The sequence below is a fragment of the Zonotrichia albicollis genome, chromosome 2, assembly GCF_047830755.1.
Source record: "Zonotrichia albicollis isolate bZonAlb1 chromosome 2, bZonAlb1.hap1, whole genome shotgun sequence".
NCBI lineage: Eukaryota > Metazoa > Chordata > Aves > Passeriformes > Passerellidae > Zonotrichia > Zonotrichia albicollis.
In genome coordinates, this window is record NC_133820.1 from 38,378,254 (window position 1) to 38,405,618 (window position 27,365).

At 40.1% G+C, this 27,365-nt stretch overlaps 1 protein-coding gene across 2 annotated transcripts in view; it reads right to left on the reverse strand.

Annotated features, from left to right (window-relative positions):
- The window catches only part of GSK3B (glycogen synthase kinase 3 beta), a 147,950-nt gene that overhangs the window by 16,615 nt on the left and 103,970 nt on the right, over nt 1-27,365 (reverse strand). Inside the window, exons 7-10 of one of the 2 annotated variants that reach the window (XM_074534779.1) lie at nt 24,113-24,210; nt 13,172-13,267; nt 2,920-2,958; nt 392-578 (exon numbers count right to left, since the gene is read on the reverse strand). In XM_074534779.1, the coding sequence (XP_074390880.1) occupies nt 392-578; nt 2,920-2,958; nt 13,172-13,267; nt 24,113-24,210 (420 nt within the window). The remainder of the gene's footprint in view (nt 1-391; nt 579-2,919; nt 2,959-13,171; nt 13,268-24,112; nt 24,211-27,365) is intronic. The other variant, XM_074534780.1, reaches the window with a different exon arrangement.

A 27,365-nucleotide genomic window follows, 5' to 3' on the forward strand; every position in this document is an offset into this window, starting at 1 on the left:
TGAAGAAGCAGGTCCATCTCCAAATGATATTCTAACCTGCATACTGTGATATTGCACACAAAGCCATCAGCCCAGCTGCAGAGTCTGAGCTATTCATATTCATACTCTGCAGACACATGCTATAAGCACGTAATCCTTCCTGACGCAATCCAGTAACAACCACCCTCAGGACCTCAGCAAAACTAAACTGGAAGAACAAAGACTCTGAAAATTCTGTAACTCCAAGACCCTTTCCTCCTCTTTTGAAAAGTACAGCTGGTTATCAAATTACTTAATAAACTTAGTACCACTCAGAGATTTTTACTTCCAAGGGAGTAACATCTGCACTACTACCAACATTTACGCCACCACTTCCTCCTAGAGAAGGGATCCTTCAAGGCTCTGAGGCTACCTTGAGTGGTGAAATTGAAGAGTGCAGGTTTATCTCGCCCGTTGGGTAGCTTGACGTTTGGGTCCCGTAGTTCATCGAAGAACGAGTGCGCGCAGGCCTCCAGGGGAGTCAGGCGGGCCGTGGGGGTGTACTCCAGCAGGCGGCTGCACAGCGCAATTGCTTCGGGCGGAGTGCGGGGCCGGAAGACCTGCGGGGACAGCAAGGAAACAAGCAAGGAGAAACACGTTGTCTGGCTGGGTCTCGTCTCTTTGTTGACCAGAAGCAAGTCAGAGCAATTAAACCTCTCACTGCCCAGCAAGCTGGAACAAACTTGCGGTTTGTGCTAATCAAAGTCCTGCAGTAAGTGTGGGAAAATCCATTCCTGGGGTTGAGAAAGGGTTAATTGCAACGCCTTGCACTAGAGTGAAGGTGCAATGCCAGCAAGAGACTTCATGAGAGCGCACTCAGAAAAACAACTTTGAGAATGGAGGGGAAACTCATTCAAAAGTCATGACAAACACACACAGGTGCTACCAGCCATGCATATGGGGTGGAGTGAAGGTGGGGAAGAAGGTTCAAAATGAGCAGGATTCACTGAATGTAAAAATATAATACAGCCCCGCTACGGTTTTGGGTTGGGGTTTTTCTGGCTAGTGAAGGAATTCTTTCTAACATGGACTTTTGCAGGCAGGCAGGTCAGACTGTTGCTATGGAGGCTGCTGTTCAGCTTTGGAGAACAACAAGGAAAGCACGGGTGGGGTGCAGGAAATGTCTAGCTCCAATTTGCAAGTTACTCCTTCTGTGACCTTATCCTGGCAAGCTACTCCATAAGTTTATAGGGATAATTCCTGCACATTTGGTATTTATAAGGACAGCTGAAAATTGTGTCAAGAAAACCAACTATTTTAGTCTAACAGATTTTCACTTAGAGTGATTACAAAAAGCAGTTCTACACTGCAGCTTTGTTTTAAGCCTCTAAGAATGGTTCTACCCACTGCTAACCACACTCTCTTATACTCCTTTCTCAATCCATTATAAGCAAAATAGGAGTTAATCATGTACATGACCTGGATGGCCTCCTCAAGCAGTTGCCTCTTGCTATGTTGCAGGTAAAATGCAGTCTAGGGTAAAGGGAGTAAGGTGGGCACAAGTGTTAAGTTTTGATGCTAGCATTTTTTTGGTAAAAATTGAGATAATGCAAAATGCCTTTGCACCAGTGCAGTGTGAACTCAAGCCACACAGCACCAAGGAGAGAAAGAAAGAAAAAAAAAATAAATCAGTGCATGACATGCTAGTTAATCACAGATGAAAAACTTGCACAGGCACTTCTTTAGGAGGTTTTAAACCAGGCATATATGCTCTCTTGAATGAGAATCAAACACAAAGCCAAGTTCTGCAGGGACTGAAATTTCCTGCCCCTGGTACCCTGGCAGCCAGCTGGGCCAGCAGCACTGGGTTTGCTGCAGCGTGTGCTGTGCTAACTGAGTGGCAAGGAATCCTGACTAGCGAAGTCAGGAAGCCACGTACAGGAAGACCTGACTTTACTCCTATTACCAGGTTATTGCAAAACAAACTGCAAAAGTTTTCACACGAGGCCTATGATGACAAAAAGAAATGCTTTAGCTTAACCCTGCTGGCAGAGAGGCTGTACTGACCACTATGCTACTGAAAAGGCAGCAGAAGCTGCTTTGTGCCTGCTGCCTGCAGAGCTTGTGACCACAGCACACAGAGGATGCAATTATTACTCCCAAGTCACAGCCTGACCAGAACAAAATCCAAGACTGTCTCCAGTTAAAAAAAAAAAAAAGCCTTCTGGCTTCCCCCCACCTCCACACGGTAAGTAGCACAAATGTGTATGTCTTGAGGTAAACCCACAGAAGTGAAGTTGTTCTGTATTTAACAAGAGGTAAAATTACTGAGGTCACCCTCATGCACCTTCACAGTAATATTTTAACAAGTTTGATTTATCACAGCTTGAAACTTTAGTACTTCACTCTTAACTGTGTTTTTCTCCTCAGTACAGCTCACATATAAGCCACTATTGAGATTTTAAAAAGAAAACAATTTTATTTCCTTAAGGCAAAGATGACAAGCCTTATACTGAGAAAATTAGTAGGCAGACAGTCACAAATCTGACATATGTAAAAGGAGTACTTGCTTGTCCACCCAAACTCTTTATTTTCAAGTCCTTGAAACCCTAACATGTTTCCTAAACCCTGTTATGAACTAGTCAGCCTGCTTTTGAATCTGGAATTAGTCATTTGGGGTAGGCAGTTCCCAAAGTCTGCCCTAACTGCTTCAAACCAGGAAGGGGGTAAGAAATACACATTAGGAGGGCTCACATAGCCTTCCCCTGCAACAAGTGGTGACTAACAGGAAGCAAGTTACAGGTGTGTGCCTGTCTCATCTCATCTCTATCAGCTTGTGTTACATTTGCCTGGCTGCTGCCTCAACCATGTAGCTTGAACTCAATTATTCCACTTCTAGCATTTGTCTCCTTTTTTTTCAAGGCTAGGCCTAGTAATTTGAAAAAATATTTAAGTACATACCCGTACTCCTGAGGTGAAATGTCCTGTTCCTGACGAGTCCTAAAGATGATAATGCAGTGAAATAATCCAAACAGGGGGAGTCAATCCAAAAGAGAATAGTCCAGCAAGGAAAAATATAGCCAATATTATAAGAAATCCATGGTGTGGGGGACATAGTAAATGTTTATACAATTAGAAACTTTAAACATCAGTCTCCATAGCAGCAAGTCCAACTTCACCACAGTGTATGCCAAAAAAATCGATTGTGCAATGGTGAGTCATAGTATAGAAACATTTCTATATGAAATTTATGTTCCAATGCCAGTGCATTTACTAAAAAAATAAAAAAAATTGAAATCAAAACTCTAACTTGAACTAAAAGGGTAATTGAAATTGCCATAATAAGGAATTTTCAGTCCTCGGTCCTGGATATAAATGTCCACAGAACCAAGTGTCCAGATTAGTATGTCTCCAAAGATGCACCCCACTTGTAAATCTGTCCCAGACACACAATGTAAACTTTTGGACGGTTTTGGGTTTTTCTCAAAAAACCCCAAATCCCTAGCAATTTGTAATTTCTGCTGAAGACGAGGTAAAAATCTGAGATCTATACTTTAAATTTGGATATTTTTAATTTGTGTGCACTACGAGTACCTCAGGCCGCCGCGGATTATTCTCCATTTTGGATTGACTTCCCCCTCCACTGGATTTTGTTGGCTGGCATTATCTCTTTAGGATTCTTCAGGAACTGCACGTACCACCTCAGGAGTGCGGGTATGGACTAAATTTCTCTCTACTGCGGGTTTATTCCCCCTCATACCCGTCGCACCCATTACTTAAGAAAATTTTTTCTCCTCAATTTTGTCCCCTCCCACCTCCCTTTTGAATAACACCCTAAGAAATAAAAGCAAAGCCCTCTATGGTCTTTTAGCTCTTCCCATTCAGCAAAGTTCCCCCGGGAAAGCTGCCCAAATTCACCCACCGAGAACTACACGAGCAGCTGCCGCCCACGGCAATGGCTACGCCAGCACTTCCCTGCCACGGGGCACCAAACGCCAAGGCAACGCTGGGCTGATGCTCCGTGGTGGGAAGGGGCGGGAGGATGGACAGACAGTGGGACTTGTGAGCCGTGAAGCCCCTTGCACGTACGTCTCAGCAGGAGTTTAAAGTCTCTGTAGTTCTCAGTGAGGGAATAAATTTAGTAAATAATCCGCGGATTATTTTTAGTCTGCGGACTAAAATTTAGTGCACGGACTAAAATCCGGCCCATCGGAGCAAAGTCTGTCTCGGTCTAAAATACATTTGGGTGAAAGCAAAAGAAAAAAAAAAAAGAAAAGAAAAAAAAAGGAAAGAAAAAAGAGAAAGGAAAAAAAAAAAGAATAAAAGCTAAGTGCACAAAGTGTTTGGGTAGACTAACATTTAGTATGCAGACTAAATACGGCCGGGCAAAAGGCACAGCAAGTCCACAAACAAAATCAAAACCAAAAATAAAACACTGACAGGAACTTTTAAAGCAATCAAATACTACCCCACCGGCGCAGCAATTCATTTTTCTAAAATGAAACAAGACCTTGTGTAAGGCTATTTGTCCACAGGAGGGACCGAAGGCTCAAGTTTTCATTTTAAAAAATGAACCTGTTTTGGAGATAAACAAATGCAAAAAAAATGCTTTACATACAATATTGTTCAAGAAAAATTTGCACTTGACTAACTCAAAACCTCTTGTTTCTGCAAAGCAAATGAATTTCAGGCTGAGACCCAGGTTGCTGTTTTTTCTTTGGGGTTTTTTTGGATGAGTTACAAAAATCTCTGGATGATCATGTCAAATGGAAATGCTGACTCATCCAAAGCCACAGCTTTTGGTGCTTTTGTTGGTTTTTCCCTCCCCCCTCCAGATGCCAACAAATCTATACCTCACCAAAAAGCTGAGGGACCAGTGCGAGTTGTTTCTTTGTTCAGGCATGCTGGTGATGCTCAAACACCGACAGACCATGAGAGCCAGCCAGCAAGGCCTGACACACTCCTCTCTCCTTCTTAAGCTGAACTGCTATCAATGCAAATTTTTTTATGTTACTCCCCCCCTAATTTTTCTGGAACTATCACCTTCTTCAACATTTCAGCTTAAGTGTCCCTAGTTCACTACACAGCCCTCATTCCCAAGAGACTTTAGTTCAAATGAAGGCTTTGTGCACTAGCAGAGCAGTCACAGTTTATCTTACTAACTGGAAATAGTTCCTATCAGTGCAGTGGAGTTTACGCCCCTTCTGAATTTTATTTTTCAGCACATATGGAAAGATAAAACAAAAAGGATGGAAAGCACAGAATTCTCCTATTTCACTTCACTCACATCAGCATTCCACTCTCAAATAAAACCACATGGGGCAAGAGCTAAGTATTGTTTTAACAGAATGGTTGCTCTGACTTTCAATTCATTGACATTCCTCAAACAAACTTTCCATGCACAACACGAGCTCCATCGTCTTGGCGTAATTAAGCCCCAAAGCCAAAGCTTCACAATGTCACAAGGTGCTCTTCTAGCCAGTGTGTATTAAAAGACATGATTTCATGCCATCAACCACTGTGTGTCTTGCATGCAGACTGTGAATGCTGCCCGCATGCTGTGCTACCTAAGAGAGCAGAGCCTTAGGAAAATGACATCTGTTGCTAACACATCAAGTTTGTGACACCATGGTTAAAAATTTCCTCACCAGCCTCAGACTCACACGCTTTGCCAAGAACCACCCACACCACCGATTCAAGGCTGACAGTCTGTGCACATCCTTTCGGCTTGTAAGCACATTTTTTACTGCACATGACCATTAGGTAAGAGAGAAAGCTCCTCCCTTCAACCAAAAGCTTGTACTGTTTACAAGCCAAGTCATCAATGTAGAACAGAACCCTCAAATCAACTTTTAAAAAATGCTATCATACAATACAATTACTATGAAACAGCATTTTGATCAACCAAGTTTAACACAATAAGGTCATGAGAAACACAACACATTCACAAACAAAAGAAGAGGGAAGAGACACACACAAGATAGCAGTGCATGCACAGAGCTCTGCCTGGCACAAAAAAACCCCAAAAAAACCCCCAAGGCAGCACCTGAAGCTCTTGGGATTAGTCTTGTTCCAAATGCCTGAGAATTTCAGCATGGGATTTCTGATATATGCCATTTGGCTATTTTGAAGTGTGTAAAACTCACGTGATAAAAAACAGAGGTTAAAAGATGTCCACAAAAGAGGCACTGGTGTTGGGAGATATTTTAATATATATATATAAGCCTCCCAATTTCCTTCTCTGATTAAATCCCTCTATTTTTTTTCTGAAGCACGTCAGACACACTAAATGCCTGATTAGTCAAGAATTCCTGTCTGATAGCACTTAGGCAGGGGAAAATGAAGTAAAGACAGAAGGGTTAAGTGGCTAACAAATGAGCCAACACAGAACTGGGAACAGGACCAGGAACCTGTCTTCAAAGCTACTTCTTGTTGAGACCACACACTTTTTACTGGGCTCCTTCCATTGAGGACCCTGTGGAGACAGAAGAGCTCGTGTTTATTACCCAGTGCATGTGCTCCGCTTCTATCGAGCTCCAAAGGAAAGCAACAAAGCTAAGAGGAACAAAACAGCTCTCCTTCTCTTGAAAGAGAATCCCCAAAAAGGTACCTCAGTGCTCTCAACCTTGCTGGGACAGTTGCTATGAATAGCCTAGACAGATGTGTTGCAGTGGCATGGCTAAACAGCTGGCACATTGCAGAAGACATTAAACTCAGCATTTGATTTCCGTAGTCACTGATGGAAATCCTTTCTTGATGTTGCATTAGTGCTCACTCATTTACTGTTAAGCAGTGCTTTCTTTACTGCATACGAATTGGGCAGAGGCAGGGCAATTTACCACCCAGCAAACCTGGCTTCTTTTCTCAGCCATGTAAAATAGGAGATTTGCACTGTCAAAAATCATTGGTGGTGCAAAAGGAGCTGGCAAATATGAGCTTGCCAGAAAAACTTTTTTCTTCTTTAAAGTTAGTCTCCAGAAAAGCTGCTTGCACTCTTTGCTTGTAAGTTGTTACACATAAAGCAAAAAAACAGAGCTGTACTCTTTAGAGAAAGGTCAGGGCACCGTTTCACAACGGGCATAAATCAAGTCCAGTTCATGCTGGAAATGAGATTTTTGCCCTTTTGGGCATGCAGGTCTGCCCTGGTCCCTTGTCCCAAAATCTGCAGTGTGGGCAGAATGGTCAGTCTGATAAAAGAAATTGATCCAAATCCTGAACACGTGTTTCTCAAGAGGTTTTTACCACCCTGCAAAACATAATGCATTTCAGGAATATGTAGGAGGGAGGTGGAGAACTGACCCACTCCATGATGAACTTAAAGCCAATTATGGAAGTGCAACCAAAGAAACATCTCATCCTCACTGTATCTTTGTTCCTCTACAAAAGAGCAGACTAAATCTCAGAAAGAAGAATTTGAATTTTCATCTTGAATCCAAATCCAAGTCCACTTACAAGATTTCTGACAAAAGAGTTTTTGCTTTCTTTTGTCATCAGTTATAATTAGAAGTGACAAAATGAGCTGTCTGTTTATCCATTTGACTGTTTGGTATTCTTCCTTGAATCTACAGTATGAGCAGTCACTTTGGAAGCATTACAAGCAAAACAATCTGCTTAAAAACTAGACAAGAACAAGGAGAGCAGGAGTAGGACAGGATGAAGACATGAAACCAATTCTGAAGGGTGGAAAAACATGTTCATGAGAGAGACCAGGGTCAACATCCCAGTCCCAGAGTGTGGGGAAGACAACAGGACTGTCTGCTACAAGCACAGACATTGAAGGTTCCATGAGTAGTATTGGAAAAACACACATAGAGAACACACAGGTATACAAGAGGATATCAAGACTAAAATATTAGGCTAGTAATTTACAGTATTAGCAGAAATTACTTCATAATATGGCAGAAATATGAATTCTAAAGTCACTATCCGAAACTACTCTTTAACACAACCCAACTGTGGTTCTGCACAACTTCAGCTGCAGCCAGAATTGGCCAATAGTTTTGGAGAAGTGCCAGAAGGGATGAGCTGGAGTCTGAAGTCTCATCTTAGGCACTGTTTTCCTATGCTATAACCATTTGGCTTAAATGCACAGACAAAAAAAAAACCAACAAAAAGCACCCAAAAACCAAAACCCACCCTGAACAGTACAAACAATGAAAAAGCCCCTAAAACAAAAAGGAAGTGCTTACAAAGTTGGGAGGGATCCTGCCCAAATCTCCCACAAGTTTATTGTGAAGGCAAAGTAATGTAGAGAAATAGAGAAAAGTCCTCATGTATTTATCCACAAGAGTGCACAACAGAGGGGCAGAGATGCTCAAAAGTAATCTAAACATGACAGTTTTTCTCTCTGTCTCTTCCCCTGTGAGGCAAATGATTCCTGTCTTTTTCCAACTCAACACTTACTTGGAAATTATTACTCAGACACCAGCTAAGTATAGATTTGGGGATGGTGAATAAAGCCATTCTCTTGAGTACACTTGAATTTATCTCACCAAAAGTATACTTTAAAAATGCCTGCATGTTTGAGAAATCATGCAAGTACTTTCAGAACAGGAGAAACAAAGGCAACCAAACCACAGCAGACTGAAGAAATTCACTTTCCATTTTTAAGAGCTGCCTGCAGAAGAAACTGTTTCCATGTCTATACAATGGAGACAAGGCAGAGGTTATGATTAAGTAAAAAAAACTGCCTTTGCTGTTACAACTTGTATTGTTCTGCCATCATGAAACATGGGCATATACATGCATACATATCTTTCATTATCCTGACATTATATTTGAAAACATGTGGCAGCATCCTTGGGTGGAGAAAAGAAAAAATCCAAGAGAGTCATTTTCCCTACACAGAAAGGGCCTAAACTACATAATTCTATTACATTTACTACAATCTTAATAAGATCCTTTACTGCCCAGATGCAAGAGGAAAGGCAGGTTGTCACAGCTGGACATTCTATATATTTCTGGAAGTTATCACAGCACTGCCTTTGTTTATCATTCCTGCAGGATTCTGAGACCTAAAGGCAGCATCTGAGTAATGCCAGGATAAAGGGCAGCACGGTAAGTAACACCAATCTACCACCAGCTTATGAAGAATGCCTTTAGACCTTTTGTTGACTGTCCCACTGTCCCTGCCCCCTTCCAAAAGGGCCAAAAGATCCACAGAAAATTAATCACCAGAGCTGAACTTCAACAGCCCTGTGATTTACAGTCTTGCATTTGATCCTGGATTTCCTCCTTGGCTTTCCAGTCACAGTTATATGGTGTAGATGAAGCTTAGTCAGAAGAACAGAAACAAGTATAAAGATTAGTAGCACAGATCAGACTGCACTTCTGAGGAGAAAGAAGGCTCAAGGGATCGAGGTGGCTCAAAGACACAGAAGCAAAAATATGACCCAGTAAAAACAATAGCAGCAAATCTCCAGAAAGGGTAGTAACTTTTATTTTATGAGCTGACATCATTGGAAAAAATGGACTGGTTTTCCAACCCAAGATATACCTGAAGGCATGACTGTGTGCTTAAAAGCCTATCTATTATTTTCTGACTGTTGTAAGTCAGCCATATTCACACCCCTGCAAAACACTGCTTCTCTTTTAACAGGATGCCCCTTCACAGACCAAAGCAGAAAGGCTGTAGGATGCACCTCCATGAATACAAAATAGTCTATACAAAGTGAAAATAAAGGGAGGTTTGGATGAAAAGAACACTTAAGTTACTAAACACACTGGTATTCTGAAAAGAACCCCCCTGCTAAATATAATCCAAAATATATTAGATTCCTCCTGTTGAGGCTGGGGTTGTAGGGATAGGTGACAGAGGAAAAGAAGAGGGAAGCCCTGTTTCTGAAGAATGGTTTGAGAGATTCCTGGAAAGTTCAGATTCTCTTTTTTTTGGCTAGCCAAGGACATGTTGAACTTCCATCATTTGGTGCCTCATGTATGTAAACTGATATAAAAACACACACATGCTTGGCCAACACAAAACTATAGTGGAGACAAGAGAAAGGCCTCTGTAAGTGTTATAAGGGGAGAGTCCAACTCTTAAGATACAAATTTACTTCAATCTCAAATTATCAACAAATTGAACAATCAGTCTGAGAACAGTTTGCACTGCAAACTCATACTATTGCTGCAGCATAGAAAAGTACTTTTTAGAGTGTTAGACTTCTCTCATAATTGAAGAAGGAAGGTATTAATACTGTGTTAGGATAATATCAGTCCATTTCTACTAAAAAGCCTAAGATTCATCTATGAAGTTAGGATTCAAACATCTGTAAAACTTGTGCTCAAAATTCGAATTTTAGTCCAAAATGTACTGAATCTGAAAAATAATATTCCTTCATAGATTTCTCTGTCTTCAGAGTTAAACAGTTTCTCTGCCTCTTTAAAAAACCCAGAATATTTTACATTACACTATAGCACCAGCCACCATTCTTCTTCACAAGTAGGTAACAGCAAGTGTAAGCAGAGTACACATCATCACAGCAATACTGAGTTATCTGTTCCTCCCAGAAATGCCTGAGAGCAGACCAGAACCAGATACATCCTATTCAAGCCAGCACCACAAAATCTGAGGTGCAACCTAAAGATACTACAGCTTCCAAAGAAAATTCTTAATTACCATCTGTGCACACTTTTGCAGACCAAGGAGGTCCCCTGAAAACAAGACCTTATTTTTGTATAGACACTGGAAACAACCAGTTCAGGACTGCATAGAAGCATGCACTGGGCACCTTGAATGCATGAAACTAACTCCAGGCAGGGCCTACAAACCCAACTTTGACAAATAGCCGTGTTCTATTACACAGCACAAAACAATGAGAATGGCCTTGTGTCTAAGAGCTTACAGCAGGGACTGACCATATTCTCAGTACTTCTCTTTCAAACATGCTGAAAGTAGCTGCCTGGAAGTTATTTCACACATACAAAAAATCCTTCTGTCTGCCGAGTCCTCTGGTCATAACTACTCAACAAAAATAGCCACCTTCTGCCTATTGTCATCTTCAATAATTCTTCAGCTTAGAAGGCAAAGATTTGTGCTTCTAAAGCTGCAAGTTCAAGTCCTGTTGGCAACTAGCTGCAGCAGTCTAGTTACTTATACAGTTGCAACAAAAGAACAAAAACCACCAACAACATCATGACTTTCACTTCTTCAGACACTCCTGTTTTTGCAAAGCCAAAGCTCTGACAAGGTTTCTGTCACTATTCAAGTCTAAGATAGAGAAGCTCTGAGAGGATTGCCGATGCCCACTGACATGTTGTCAGACGTTATATCAATACAACTGGGTAAGAAAAACCAATTCTATGTAATACTACTACTTAAATCTATCATGGCTCAACATGCTCAAATTGTTGAAAGGAAAGGATCTTGAGAAGTATAACACCGAGAAGATAAGCATCATTACCAGCATCAAGCTGGGTAATCCATTTTTTAAATTTAGCCTTTGTATAATAAGTACAGATCTCACAAATGAAGTCTCATGTAACCCAATTGCAACAAACTGGTTTAGATGCTATTCTACACCCAGCTGACATCAGCAAGGGCTGTGCGCAGAATGATTTGAGAACGAGAAGCTACACTGCAAGCACAACTCCCCAAAACTAATTATGACCTAATGGAGAATGCAAATTTGATCTTCTGGCAAGCTTATCTCACTTCTTAATTTCATCTGTGATCCTCTACTACAACAAAAAAAAACCCATTCTTTATAAATAGAAGGAAGTTCAGTGCTTTCGCGAAGCTTCCATTTGCTAAAAGCTGTGTTCTAAGAGAGCATCAAGTGCATACAGATGATTTATAAGACTGTTCCAGCTAAGATAAGCTTTTCAACTAACTATGCAACTCAACTCCATGTCCTACAGTACAGCTCTGCACTTCTACTCCACTGTACATTAATTTAGCCTCCCCTAATCTGAATGCCTTCAATGCAAGAATCCAGATGAGAACCTAATACTCAGTGCCACAAGGTTTTTGGGCTTATTCATGTGACTTCTGCCAGGATACAATTCACAACTTGAAGAAATCACTCCCAGGAACTTCATCTGCTCTAATTTTTTCCCTCAGTCACATAAGGTACTAAAAAGCCTTGCTGGATTAACTAACCTCCCATACTATTATACATCACTTAACTAACACACAGAAAGTAACTCTGAGATGGAAACACAAACCATGGATTAGTGGGGAAAAGGTACATAACTCATTGGAGAATCTATCACAAGAACAGTGATGTATAGCACTGCCCTGCCATGTACCTGTCTGATATATGGCCTGCCATCAAGTACCTCTAATTAGTTTATTCAATGTTTCTACGGCCATAGAGTATTTGAAAACAATCTGCCCTGGACATGTGCTTAGCTAGGCATGCAACCCTTCCACACACAGATATTACTTTCTTAGCAGGACACCTGAGTGCTGAGACAGGATGGAAATCCACTGTGACTAAAACAGGCATTTCTCAAGCAGTCAGAGGAAATGTTAACTAGCCAGGCTTCAGTTGTTTGAGATTCAGTATTACCTTATTCCACACCCAAGAGTTTGACTAAATGATTGTTACTCTGTCTGAAGTCAAATATTCATCATTGCTTGATATGTGGAAGACCAATTAATTGTGCAGCAATGTATTTATTTCATTGCTAGCAGTTTGCTCTTTGGTCATGGAGGTCATAGTATTTATTGCCTGTGTGTACTGCAATGGTGTCTCCCTATGAAAGCTAGATAACAAGAAATCTTAAGAAATAACTCCAAGAAACAACATCTCCACTCAACAGTACACATACAGAAGTACAAACAGAATATTATCTATAAGAGAAGCATTTAAGAAAGTGACTCTCAGCCCTCATCATGCTATTTAACAGCACTACAAAAGTGCCACATACATATTGGAACACTTTCTTCGTTTCTATGTGACTTTTGCACATATCAGCTGATACCATGATAGTATGTAGAATATTGCAATCCGCTACTAACACACACACACCATGATCAAAAAAACAAAACAAAAAACAATCCACCTACAGGCAACCCCCAGACCAACAGATATTACAATGTACTGCTTCAATATCTCCTTCTCCTCAGCTACATAAAAAGTTTGCAGGTCCCCAGCTTAGTTAAAGGCACCCAGTTTAGACTGAAAGCCACCAAATCACTGAACAAACTGAACAACTTGGATTTTTACTTTCAGCCCATGTCTTTATTATTCAGATCATATAGACTCACCTTAGTCCATGGATGTGCCTTAATCTGAGGAAATTTGAATTCAGTATAGTTTGGATTCATTTCTCTAATTTGCTCCCTTGTAGGCGTTCCCAGAACCTATACAGGAGAAAAAAAAAAAGGCAAATTGTTTAGATATGCTTCATATGGAATTAGGACTGAAGTATTACCTATCAGGCATTGAGACAACTGAAGTCAATCTATGTAACTAGTAAGTTAATACAGTGTGGAGAGCAAGACAACAAAACTTTTGCACCCAGGAGAGGGAAGTCCTATTTCTGGGCACCCTTCTCTCTGGACAGTCTTTGACCACTACCCAGAGTAAAAAATGTGTTGTACTCTGTGCTGCTGCCACTTACCCAGCCAGTGGGGAACACTAAGAAGAGCCTGGTTGTCTCTTCATTCCCTCACACCACAAGGCTTTTACACACACACTGACGAGATCCCTCATCCCCGGCCAAGCCTTCCCTGCTTCAGGCTCCAGCTCTTGCCATCTCTCCTCATATGACAGATGCTCCAGTGTCTTAATCACCTTTGTGGCCTTACTCCAACATCAGTGGTCTCTTGCGGGCAATTCAGTTCATGCTCCAAGCCCAGTGTCAAAAATTTGTCCACATCTTAAAAGAGTTTTTCACAAAATTAAAGCATCTCTCTCAAACTTAGCAATATTTTGGTGGGGTAGAGAATTAACTCTCATTAGGTTCATATAAAACAGTACTATCAAACACATTCAGGGACTGCAGTTCACTGCATATGGTTCAGGATTAGACAAGTAGCACAGACTGCATTTTACAAGTCACAAACAGCAGTCCTCTGACAAGCTTAAAAGATCAGCCAGTTACTGCTGAGCATGTCCTGCTCCCCCCACAAACAAAACTGTGGGTTTGGGCGGTGCTTCTTCATCTCAATATTTCCACATGGAGGACAGACTTAGTTTAAATCTAACTTGGAAGTATCTGAAAGGCATACCACCTGTGGTTTACCTTCACCAAGCTGTGTGTTTCCTTCCCAGAATCTGCACAATGTTATTTATGGATGCAAATTAGTTTTACGAGAAATAACAAACAATTGCACTTCTCTTTGAAGGGTGGGTACATTTTGAAAGGATTTCAGAAATGTCTTGAGGGAATAAGACTGACAATATGGCATTAGTGCTTTCTTTTCAATTAGCACCAAGTGTGAGAGAGCCATTGTCTTCTAGCTATATATGAAAATTACAAAGTGTCTGCAAGAAATCCCATTGTTTTCTGCTTCCACCCAGTTCTGGGCACCTCTTTGCTCTGCTGACAGGAGAAGGCAGAAGGCAGGAGTGGCTCCCCTGTGCTGGGTTCAGGCTCATCTATATGAAACTTGTAGAGGCACTATTTTGGCCCCATGACAAATCCCTCCGCACAGCTTAGCCTAATGTTATCACCTCATCTCATCAGACTGCACTGTCACCATCAGGCAACAAATGATCACATAATGCTGGCACTCTACCTTGCTGCTTGATAAAGAAATATCTGGTATCTGTGTACATTTTCATTCTGTTAGAAGAATGGAAACTACAAAAATGCACTCCAGAAAGTCAGGTAAGGAGGTAAAAGAGCAAGGTAACTGCTGTTTGAGCAATGTGTGGAACAGAGAAACTATCATCAGGTATTATGAACAAAACTTGATATCTCTCTGCTATTTAAAAAAGGAGTTGCACAACACAAAAACATACTATCCACAAAGCAACCTTTAAATAAAGAGCAGCAGTGGAGGAAATCAACTCTGCAACTTGTTCAGATAGTTCCTCCATGGATAACAAATTTGACTGACAAATTGTATAAAATGAACAATAATGTTTTATAGATCACATCGCTCATGAGGATTTAAAACCCACCTAATTCTAAAAGCCAAGGGTTACTCTCAGAAATGTCAGCAGATTTTTTTGGGTGTGTCTGTTTTGCTTAGGGGGTAAAAAAGGAGAATGTCTACAAATTCCATATATTCTGCTCAAGTTTCAAAGGAAAAAAGAATTGAAAGGAAAATGTGCCCTTTCCCTGCTGGTTTTCTGTCTGGCATCCACAAGAGCATCAGCCACCCAGCTGCCAGCCCTGCCAGGATGGTGCTGCTCTCAAAGCTTTGATGACCATCACTCTCAAACCTTTCCCGTTCTAAAAGATGAGGGGACTTCCCACCCCTAAATATTATTTTCATCTGATTTTGGGATAAAAGTGATTTTTAGGACCTTGGAGGTTACTTAAATTAACTTTCTGAAAAATGATGGGCACCTTCTATTGCCCTCTCATGTTTTTTAAAAGCTAAGTTTTCATGCCTCCCTAGTATAAACAATACTTTTTAAAGGCATGTTTACCTTCTTTACCCTTTTTCTCCTCAAAAAATTCCTTCAATAGCTTTTCTAAGAAGCAGCAAGTAGATTTATTTTAAATTTAGCCCAAATATATCAAACTCACTTGGTTGCCAAGGCTGCTCAGAACAGGAGCCTACACAGTGCAAGCATATTTAAAGACCACCTATAGCATCAGATAACTCAGATTAGATAAGCAAGGCCAATTTCATGGAAGAACCCACAGACAATGTCTATTCAAGCATTTCACTAAAAGCACAGCTGTAACTCCAGATGATGGGAGAGGGCAACTCCTAAACTCAAGCACAGGCATCTAAGCAATAGCACTTCAGGTTTCACAAATGCTTAGAAAAGAAGGTACTGAAGAGGGATCATGGTAGCTAAAAGAAGGGATTGTCTGACCTTTCAGCTACATAGCAAGCAGCCTTAGACACATAAAATAACTGTACAAAAGGAAAAGTGACTACTAGCAGCTACACAGTGTATTTATATTTACTCTGTTCTCTCAAGACTGTAAAAGCAGACTGCGCTTCCAATTTGTACTGATAGTGTATTAAAGGAAAAAAAAACCCAACCACAAAACAACACGCCCCAAAATCCAACCAAAAACTGAAAAGAGAAGTAGTTTGGAAGGAAGAACAGAAGTTTTGAAGATTGTGTCAAATTCAAGTTACGGATTAGAACAGTGGGATAAATAAAGTGATAACCTGTAAAACTGTACCACTAACTAACTTATCTTGAAGAGGTCCTGCAGTGGATCTCTCCTCATCCCTCAACATACCAATTCTGTTTGCTACATGATTTGAAACTGTACCTCACTGATTTATACTGAATTTTCAATATATAAGGAATACTTTCAAGTAACCTTGGTAACAGCAATCACTTAAGCTGCTGCAAAAATTGGTCAAAATTCTTCTTTTGAGAAAGAAGCAGAAATTACTGTGCTCATTTTTGGCAGAATTACTCCATGAAACAGCTGGTTTGCGTTCAGATTGAATTTCATGTGTTTTAATTTGTGCCCATTCTTCTTGTCCTGTCATAGGATGCCAAAAAAAGAGGCTGGCTCCCTCTTTGAACCCTCCCTTCACATACTCTGTACACTGGTAAAATCCCCACCAATCTTGAAAAGTCAGAGAAATACATGGTCCAATACTGAATGATTCAGGTCAATGCAGATTGGCACATACTATTCTAATTCCTGGGGAATCTTATGGAAAGTAATTTTATCAAGGAAAAAGTTGAAGTTCGAGAAAAGTTTTTTTCTATTTAACACTTAAAAAACAGAAAGGGAACCAAAGTAAGTAGTATAATAATAAAAGCGCAGTTGCCTGATGGAATCAACCAGACCGAGAATGAAGACTCAACTTTCAAATGAATGAAGGGGAGGTTGATGTGAGAATACAAAGCATCTTCCTGCATGTCAAGATGCCAGGTCAATTAGTTTTTCTCTTCATTACCAATTGTCATTATCATCATCTCTTAAATAAAAATAAAGAAGCATTACATACTAAGATTAACTAAAGAATACACTTGCTGAGAAGTGGACACTGCTCTGATTCTCCTAGGACAAAAAATGAACACAATAGGTTTCACAGCATATTCTGTCAAGTTTTTTCCTAGACATTAGTCTGTAATGGATGAAGAACATTTTTATTCCACAAACAGGGTTCATGAAGGTAGGGTAATGGTATGTATCCCCTGCAGTTAAAGAAAAGCTACAATAAAGAAAGGCTCACAAGAATGTCATCCTTACCAAACAAGAAGGGGGATTTATGAACCTAGAATAAGCCCTGAACTTGAACAAAGATTCTCAGTTTATCTTCTTACAATCAACTTTTTTAGGAGGAAAAGATGGATTATTCAGCTCCAAAAGACACTTCAGTTACACCTCAGTACCAAGACAGCTGCTGCCCACACCTGCTTCACTATGCAAAACTGCGCTGACTCATTTATGACCAAACCCACACTGTTGCAACAGCAGAGGAAAAGGAAAACTGCAAGAGTTTCAACAATTCCCAGTGGAATAAAGGCCCTTTATGACAACCATTGTTACTGCTGAACATTTGCCAAAATGTAATCAGTTAGAAGCAGAGGGATCTTGGTTAGAACCAAGGGTTCAGAAGCTCCAGCTGGTAGTAACTGAACTAGAGAGGGGAGAATGTGATAATTTAAATCAGAAACCTCTAGAAAGCCATGGTTGCAGTAGTATAGTGGTCTTCCCTGGGAAAACTGTGCAAGTTTATGAGGAAATGTATTCCTTAAAGTCTGATGTTTATGGCTTACCAGATGGCATAATTAATACTTCTGCAAACATGACTGCACCTCTTCAGAAAGTTGTGAGAGGTGTGCCAATAGTTATTTTAAAAACTCACACTGTAGCATCTCAAGCAGCTAACACAGCTTGAGACAATACTTCAAGAGGTCTGTGGTAGAAAGTAAAATAAACTTACTCTCTTTATATATACTTCCTTTCAAAAACACTTTCTTGCCAAACAATGAAAGCCAACTAAATATAGATATTTTTTCTATTCATAACACAAAAGGAGCTATACATCAAGAATAGGAAGAAACCGATTGTCACCGCTGACATGAATATAATTGCCTATCAACTTTTTATACTGCCTGCCTGCAAGCACTGGAAGTGATGAATTAAGTGAAGCACAGGAACAGCCAAGCTGTGATGTGGGGGGGACATCAGGGAAAAAAATGCCAGGAGCCTTCCCTTAGGGCTGAGGACAGAATCCATGTGAAAGCCCATGCAGGTCGTCAGCACAGGACCACATCCAATAAAATGAAATACTCTCCTATGGCTTACTCTCCCGGAAGAGAAGGCTCCTCTCTGCCCATTAACTACTCTGACTGGATTTATTTTATTTCAAAAACTGAGCCCAAAATAGTACCTTGACATTTGAGCATGAGCCATATATTGTAATTGCAGTCTATACTTAGCATTAGGCGCAGTAAAACTGTCAAGAGCCTGAAAAGTTACACATGAATAGGATTCCTGATACTATTGAACTTGCTTTTTCATACATTTTTTTTCCCCCTAGCTCCCCCTTACCCAGGGAACTATGAGAAGAAGATTTTATTATTCCTCTTAAATTACCATGAAATGTCAGTTTTGGTGCAAGGAATAATCACAGTGCAGTAGCAACCAAAAAACTCAAAGCAAACACCACCCCCACCCCGTAACCCCCACTTCTTTCCTGCAGTTTTCACAAGTTGGTTGATTCATCTCATACTCTAAATAGCAGCACACGGAAAAAATATTTCCGGTAAAGAAAACACCGGGCAGATTGGCTGATGCTGTCCTCCCCATGTCCCAGGGCTGCTCAGATAATTACTGCTGCTTCGTTCTTTTGACAGATTCTTTTTTTTTCCTCATTTTGAGAGGAGTATGGGGGAGGTACCAAACATAAACTTTGAGAAGATTATTATCTTCGAAACAAACCCAATTACCCTTCTGAGATTCACTTCCTGCAAGAGGAATACAGAGTAACCACTGTCTGCAGGAACTGTAATCGAACAGGTTTGAAGTTTGGAGAGCATATGCCAGCCAGTTTTACCTTGATGGTTCTGGGATGCTGTAGAGCTTGTGAGGCCAGGAATGCCAACAAACTCCCAAGCTTTTACAGGGAGCAGTCCTCCACCACTGCTGCACTGCAAGCTGTGCACAAGAGACTGGAGATCTACGAAGGAGTCTGCCCTGACTGCATCTCCAAGAAAAATCATTCTTGTGGTCTAAGTGCTCCTTCTTTCAAACTGTATTCAGCAGGGTCCCACTTGCACAGTGGATTTTCAATAGTGAAGTGGCAACTGCCACCTTCCTGGGCTGCTGGAAGAATCCATCAGGTACAAGGCTGCAAGACTGCTCTGAGGCACAGTGTTTAATTGTACATAATTTCTTTATGGGATCACCGACGAAATCCACACTACCGCCACTGTGACTGTTTCAGAAACTCAGCACATTTCTGAAGGAGATGCCACTTGAAAGCCAGTAGGGGCATGAATTTTAATGAGTATATTTGGTTACCCACTTGAGATATTCCCCACGATGGGACAACCTAACATCTGGGATAGCAAGCAAGAGCTAAAGAAAAAAAAAAAGTAAGAGTCACCATTCAAGATCAAAATTTGGAAAAAGCACATGATTTCTCTCCTGTAATAGCATAAGTATTCAAGGAGAGTGTACTTGGGTTAAACCACTTCTTCAGATGGAGCTCCAAGACAGTACTCCCCTATATCAAATATCATTTTGTCAGGGCTAAGTGGTCAAAGATCTCTCCCAGTCACACTGAGAACATGTGGAAAGACAATATTTAAAGAAATAGGAACAAGTGGAAAAAATTTAAAAGAGGACTGTCTTTTGATGCAATTGAACGTGATGCTGTAGTTCTAGAGGGGCACAGTTTTTCAGAGCAGTTTGCATATACACAGTAGGTCTGGAAAAACTCCAGGTGCAATTATATGGAGAAGATCTTGCAAGACTGCTTGAAATTAAACTACATTAAGCCTATTGAAAGTGTCTCAAAATCTGTCAAAAGCCAAAAATGCTTGTGATGCAGCAAGGGACTGAGGATGTTGAGCATATGGCCTGCAGGAAGGGCAAACTCTGCCAACTGATATATCACCATGAACACAGCTAAAGAGAGGATGTCATCAAGAACTGCATGCGAAAGGAGAACTAATTTAATGCGATGGCATTTTGAAGTCATTATCCAGTCTAATGCAAAAAACTTCACAGCCAGGTGTAGCATTCACTTGCTGTGTTGTGAAATAAAATCTGAATAATCATAGCTGAGTAAGCAACTGAAAACTGGAAAGTTTATCTTGGCTCAAAAGAAACCTGCTCTAGTGTAACTGTGATTCAACCATCTTGAATTGATAACAACCAGCAGTAAAGCTTCTAAGCTGACCTCTTCCTGCAGTGGAATCAACCAAATAGAAAGGACGAAAGTCTGATGTATTTTCCAATGCGTGAGCAAGTATCTTCTTACTATAGCCCATTTTTGGAAGTTTAAAATACACCATCTTCCCTGCCCCTAACTTTCAGACACACAGTTCCAATGAAACTATCTGAAAAGCAGGACCCCAGATAGTCAAAGAGCAGCTCCCAGTCTGCAAGCTTCTACCAAGCTCACTGCTATTCTACAACTGTCAGATCCCACAGCTCTGCTCCTCCCACAGCCAGCTAGCATTAAAATAAGTCTGTGTTACAATGAAAGCTTGAAATACTAATTTTCTATGGCAGCAAATGGAAGAGGTGGATGACATCTGTCAGATTTTTTTTAATGAATCCCACCCTAAAGGAAACTTTATACAACATCACGTTTTACACGTTGTGCCAAGATTTAGCATTTCTGATAATTTTTATGCTGCAGAATTGCATGTCCTCAACCATACTGAGGCTATGAAACTTAAACTCAGTCATGTGGTTGCTTCTTTTATACCATCCTTTCAAATCTGATTTGAGTTTAAGCACCATTCTGGAAGTGCTAAGAGCAGAATGTTTCGATCTTCTTAATTCGATTATTGGTCATTTTTAAAAGATACACAGTAGATGGGTCAGATACCTCCCAACAGCTGGCAGAATGGAAAAAAATTGACCTCACTTTGTACTTTTTCCCCATTTTCAAAAGGTGAGAAAAATTTTAGGTAAACACACTTTTTCCTTCTACTTCCACCATGAGAAATATTGTAAATGGATACAGTGTTACAAGGGAAGCACCTAGACAATTTCTCACAGCTGTTGATCTTGAACACAACAGTCTCAATTATAACTTTTCTCTGTATTCCCACCGTCACCTTCTGCTAGGGCTTTTCTGAATAGTTTTGTAAAAACTTCAGAAGATTAGGGGGACAAGGGCACTGAAAAGCAACCTATTTCTCCAGTTTGCACTCAGCTTCTCTTCCAGTCTTGCCTTCAGAATATATGCTGCATTGGTAACAAATACTGACAGAAGAACACAGTACCCATCCATTCAGGCTCACATTCTACAATACACTTCAAGTTTCAGTGAACATCCTTTTTTGTGATTACTGCAGTAATATCTACAGTATTTTTCTCCCAGATTTTCCTAAAACATACTGCCTCAGTACATTTTGTTTCACTTCACTTCTGTCTGTAGCAGACTACATATGTAACAGAAGATGAGAAAATAGCAGCCCAACACAGGTCTGAATGGTCACTAAATATCCCCATTTCTATATTTAAAGAAATTTGTCAGAAGTTTGTTTCTGTGAGGGTATCATAATTTCAATCTGTAATTTACTGAAATACCCTTTACACTGGGTGCTCTTTCAGTTGCCTTGAGAAATATCATCAGTTTGCCAGTACTATATATCGTCACTACTATGAGTTAGTCAAGAAATTTACCACCATAGATGGTACAATTTTACTGAAATTTTACTTCAGCAATTTTACTGAAGTACTCCTCTGCTTCAATACAATTGAAGTGCTAACAAAAGTGCCACAATTGGAGAATATATGTGCTATGAAATTACTGGCTCATTGATATTTGCTTCAGGAGTGCAGAACTGATGTTAACAGCTTCTTAGTAAACTTTCAACCAAACAACAAATTTCTGCTTGCCAAGCATGTCAATAATAAGAGACCATGTATCTCCTCATTACTTTACTTTCCCATAGTGAAATCAAAGCAATGGTAGGGCAGAGCACTACAGTTTTGCCAATAAGGTCTCTCTACACTCAGATTTCTGATCAAGCCATGGACAGTCACCATGATATAAAGCTCTATTTACAAAAATTCAGGTGGAGGTTGGGCTCTTCTTGTGGACAGCAGGGAAAGTTTAGGTTGGACATGAGAAGGCATTTCTTCACAGAAAGGGTGATTAGATATTGAAAAGGACTGCCCAGGGAGGTAGTGAAGTCACTGTCCCTAGCAGGGTTTAAGGAAAGACTGGATGTGTCATTTAGCACCATGGTATAGTTGACATGGCAGAGTTGGGTCATTGGCTGGACTTGATCTCAGAGGTCTTTTTCAATGTTGCTGATTCTTTGATTAGCTTTAGTTTTTCAGGATTTTAGACATTCATTAAAAAACAAACCAGGACTTTTCAGAAATGTCCAAAAGCAAATACCACACATTATCACACAAAATCCTGAGGAGGTCTGCTCATCTGACATGGACCCCTTCACATCACAAAAGCAGTGCAGGAAAAAGCAGCACACCACTCTAAGACAATTCTCAAAAATTAAAAATATTGTCACTTGTACCATCATCAGCCCTACATCTGAAAGCAACTCTAGTTTTTTTTGTGTTTCCTAAGCAAACTGACCCAACTTGGATAAACTGAGTTTGAAATACACTGGGCAGAAATGCAATAAGAAGACATCAAGAAAGTCACAGGAGAAGTATGTACAAGACATGGAGTCTCCAGAGGCAAGCTGCTGACTGAAGGATGTCCAGCAGGACAGGCAAACTCACTGTAACAGAAGCCAGGTTTATGTGGTCAAAACCTGGAAGAGATGGGGTGACAGTCTGGAAATGTCACAGCCACCCCTGAGCCTCAGCCCAAGCCCTTCAGGCAGGAGAATGACCAGTCAGTGTTGGTTCATGTCATACACTCTCCTAGGACAGGGACAAAGACACCGGCAGCTCTTCTAGTCAATGACACAGACAAGTAGGAAGCTCTCCACCTACAAATTTGGGGTTTGAGGGGCTTTTCACATGCATGCCACATAAATATTTATGCATCAAGGAAGTGGCAAAATCAAGGAGGAAATTCTCTCGCTACAGTGCCCTCATGGTGATGAAATAAAAAAAACTGAACGGTATGTGTACACATCTTAGCCTCTGTAATAATGCCACCTTATTATGTGCATAGTATACATTCAGAAGAAAATTACACTGTTCTCTCTGGAAATCTTCTTTCCTTCACTGCAGAAGTTGAAAAGGGTGCTGGGAAGTCAGACACCTGTCTATAAACAATTCTTCCATGCCTCCAATTTGAGAACCTCAGAATATTCACTGCTTTCCAAATGAAATTAATCAAGATGTGCTTGGACATAAGTGATATGTAAGTGTTACATATTTTGACATATTAGTTATTTTACCTTTAAAAACAAGACTCTTCAGGTGAAAAGTACCTTAGTCCTACCTGTCCTGATTCTTTATCTACAAAAACAAGTGCCCTTTCCCACCTTCAACTTTAAAAGAGCTAGGAGGAAGGAAGAAGAGAAGGCAAATACATATGTGAAGAATCTGGCATAAGGAATTTAACACCACTCTTTTCAAAGCCAAGTATAAATTGTGTGCAACAAAGGAAAAAAAGACAGACTCCTAAAGAATGAAAATCATACATTAATAAATATTGGCCCAGTATGTAAGCACTTTTTCCAAGCACATTGAACCGCAATCCTTTATGAGGGAAAAAGCCCCAATATATATCTTTATGCATTACTGCAAGAAGAGAAAGTAAAGATCATCAGGTTCTCAAAATAGCAGAAGTGTTTTCAAACACAGTTTACATGCAAAAACCTGTACAATCATGTCAGAAGATATGTATGTTCACCAGTTTATAACAGTGCATTTTTCATACCTATTCCCAAGGAATAATGCAGTCAAAACAACACTTAATATTCCATACCTTGATTATTTCCACCAACTGATCCACACCACTGTCACCTGGAAAGATCGGTTGTCCTAGTAACAGTTCAGCCAATACACAGCCTGCTGACCACACATCTAAAAAGGGAAAGGTGGAGGACAGGGAAAGGTATCAGTAAAATATACATATTAAGCTATTCCCAAAAAACCCAGCCATTTTAAGCTACTTACTTTATCCTTTGCCATGTGTGATTGTGTATGCAACACAGCTAAAAATAAAAACCATTCCTATCCTAACGTTACCAGATACCTGGTATAAAACAAGTGTGCAGACAGTCTTAGAAGTCAAACTGTGAGATAATGAGAACTGGAAAATCATGTTAAATGCCATAATATATTGACATTAAAATTTACACATGCAGGTGAAAGAACAGAGAATGCTTGCCATTTGTAAATTGAGAATTTCCCTGGGTTGGTTTAAATCACATTGACTATGAACTGTGCATAGGTATCATGCAACACAGTGGCTGATGTTTTTATTGTTTCTGAGTGTTGAATAGACTCAGTTTTTCATACATATATTGAAAGCACACATGCACTGACAGATGAACCAGTACTGCAAGTACTACTGGTATCCTGAAGTACATGATGATTAAGGGGTCTGGGAGGCAGCCTCTCTACCCAGTCACTTCAAGATCTAATCTTTATCCCAATTCCATTTGCCAACTTGGATGAGTAACAGAACTGCAAGTCACAGATCACATGCCAACAGCATCTATAGAAGAAGCCTTTCTCTAATTTTTGTATGTATACCAAAAACCTCAAGAAATCCTTAGGAGCTATTCCTCCTACATGAAAATAATTTTCATAATCTATTGCAGGTATATGTTCTTAAATAATTAGGCAATTAAATATTACAGCAGCAACTTAGGAATGTATCTAAGTGTACTACAGAATACAGTATTTTATTTTTGGAATGTGATTAACCAAAGAGAAAAATCTAACAAAGCAAATGACATAAATACTTAATCAGTGCTTGTGAGAATCTAATGTAATTGCACAGCAAATAAATGGGATTTTAAGCTGCTCAACACAGTAGAAGTATTGTACTTGAATGCAGAAAACTGCTTCTCTTCAAAAACAGATTCACTGTAAAGTTTTTTAGAAAGTTTTCAATTGTTGAATGAATACCTGAAACCTTACACTAAAATCCAATCTCAAACAAGCAATCAGCAACAGAAGAGCCATAAAGCCTAGAATATAAACAAACACCCCAAAAAGGAAAACCAGTCCCCTTCCACCCATATGTCTTTAAACTCTCGCCTACTTTTATGAGCTAGCCTTGTTCCCCAGGAGAATTTATCTCCTGAGACCTGTTCCACTGAGATAATCTATGCTATGACAGAAATCCTTACTCCCTCATCTATTTAAACTATGTCCCATCTCTGGAAGTGTTTGAGGCCAGCCTGAATGGAGCTCTGAGGAACCTGGTCTAGTGGAAGGTGTCCCTGCCCATGGCAAGGGGTTGGAACAAGTAAACCTTTAAGGTGTGTTCCAACCTAAGCCATTCTATGATCCATGGTATTGTAAAGCAGGATATACACAACCCTGCCAGCTACGGCTAAAGGTCTGAGTAAGGGAAACAGCTCTGACAGTTCTCCAAGCCATCTATTATCACTTTGTCACAACCACCACAGAGTGGTGCAAAATAAAATCAAATAAAGATTTCAGGAATTTAAGATTTATATCAAAATAATCAGCAAGTTAAAACACAGTTTTCCTTCCCCCATTTCTAAAGGAAAGAGTGAGAAGGCTATGCAAAAATACTTCCCCTCCTCAGGAATATGGTTCAATTGGAACATACAGTAGACTAACACCACTGTCATTACTTCAGCTTCTGAAATTATTCCCTTCCAAATCAAATGGATGCACTTTTACCTAATATCTTGGTACAAACATTGCATCTGGGTTTATCCTAGAAATAACTACTTACAATGTAAACAGTACCAGAAATAATTTGACAATTGAGTCTTGAATTTTAGCAAGGAAACATACAAGTTGATGCTTTTTAATGTTTTAGTCACATTTAATAAAAGCTGATATGGCCACTGAGGTGCAAAGATCTCTTTTGAACAACAAACTAAGAAGGAATCATGTAAAGAATGCTTAATTGCATCTAACTGCTAATCAATGTCTCTCTCTGATAGCTCTTGCTGTTGGACCAACACATCCAGCAAAACCATGATGCAAAGCATCACTTTTGGTGTCTCCCATGCATATTAGGTTAAGAGGAATTACATAACTGTTCAACAAATAGATTTCTCCAGAGGTACTGAAGAGATGGATTAAAGGCACTCAGCAGTCAGAGTGTTGTAACTTAAAATTCTATTTCGAGATACCTTTAAAGGGTTTTAAATAAGCCAAGTCCTTTAGACTGTCCTTTACAAAAGAAGTAGTTATACCAAATCTGTAATCATTATTTACAACTCAAATCCTTATTTTGCACTGAAAATGTTATATATGGCTAGGACAAATATTTGACAGAATATATACAAACACAGAGCTGTCAGGAGAGTACGTCTTTAATCACAATTCACTTCCTTTTAAGATTTTGAAACCATGCTAGCATTACTTTTTTCAGATTAGACTGTGGCTTTTTAAAACTGTTTTAAATAGCCTTCTGGTCTGACTGTTCCATTAGGTTGGCTTTGAGCTGGTTTTGCTTTTCCTAGTTTCCCTAAATGCTTTTGCACTCCACCAGTCTATTTCAGACAAGTCTGTAGGGCAGAAGTCTCAAATGCAATAGAAAAATTTTATAAAAACAGCAGGGAGCATCAGTGTTGGTGCCAAGGTGAGGAGGGTTCAGTCCTGGGGGAAGTGCTGGGATTCCCCAGCCCTGCCAAACTGCAACTGCAAACCAGCCAAACAATGTGCAGGTCCTTAGTCAAGAAAGCCAAGCGCGAACAGCAGAGGGCACACGAGAAAGCTGAGGGCATCGCATGGGAACAGAGGAAAAAAAGCAAGGATGTAGGTCATGAGGAAATAGGTGGCAACGGCTGAGGAATACTTGCTGCATTCACGCTGGGTTTAATCCCTCTAACATACATCAAAATCCATCAGAAACCTATTGCTCCTTATGCACTGAAATCTTCCAAACTAGGCAATCTAATGTCTTGTTTAAAGTCTATTTACTTTTCCTTTATTTTGCCTGCTAACACTTTAAATACACAGCGCAGTAAAATACAGGCATTTCAACATCTCCATCTTTTTTCCAGGCATGTAATTTCACCAAC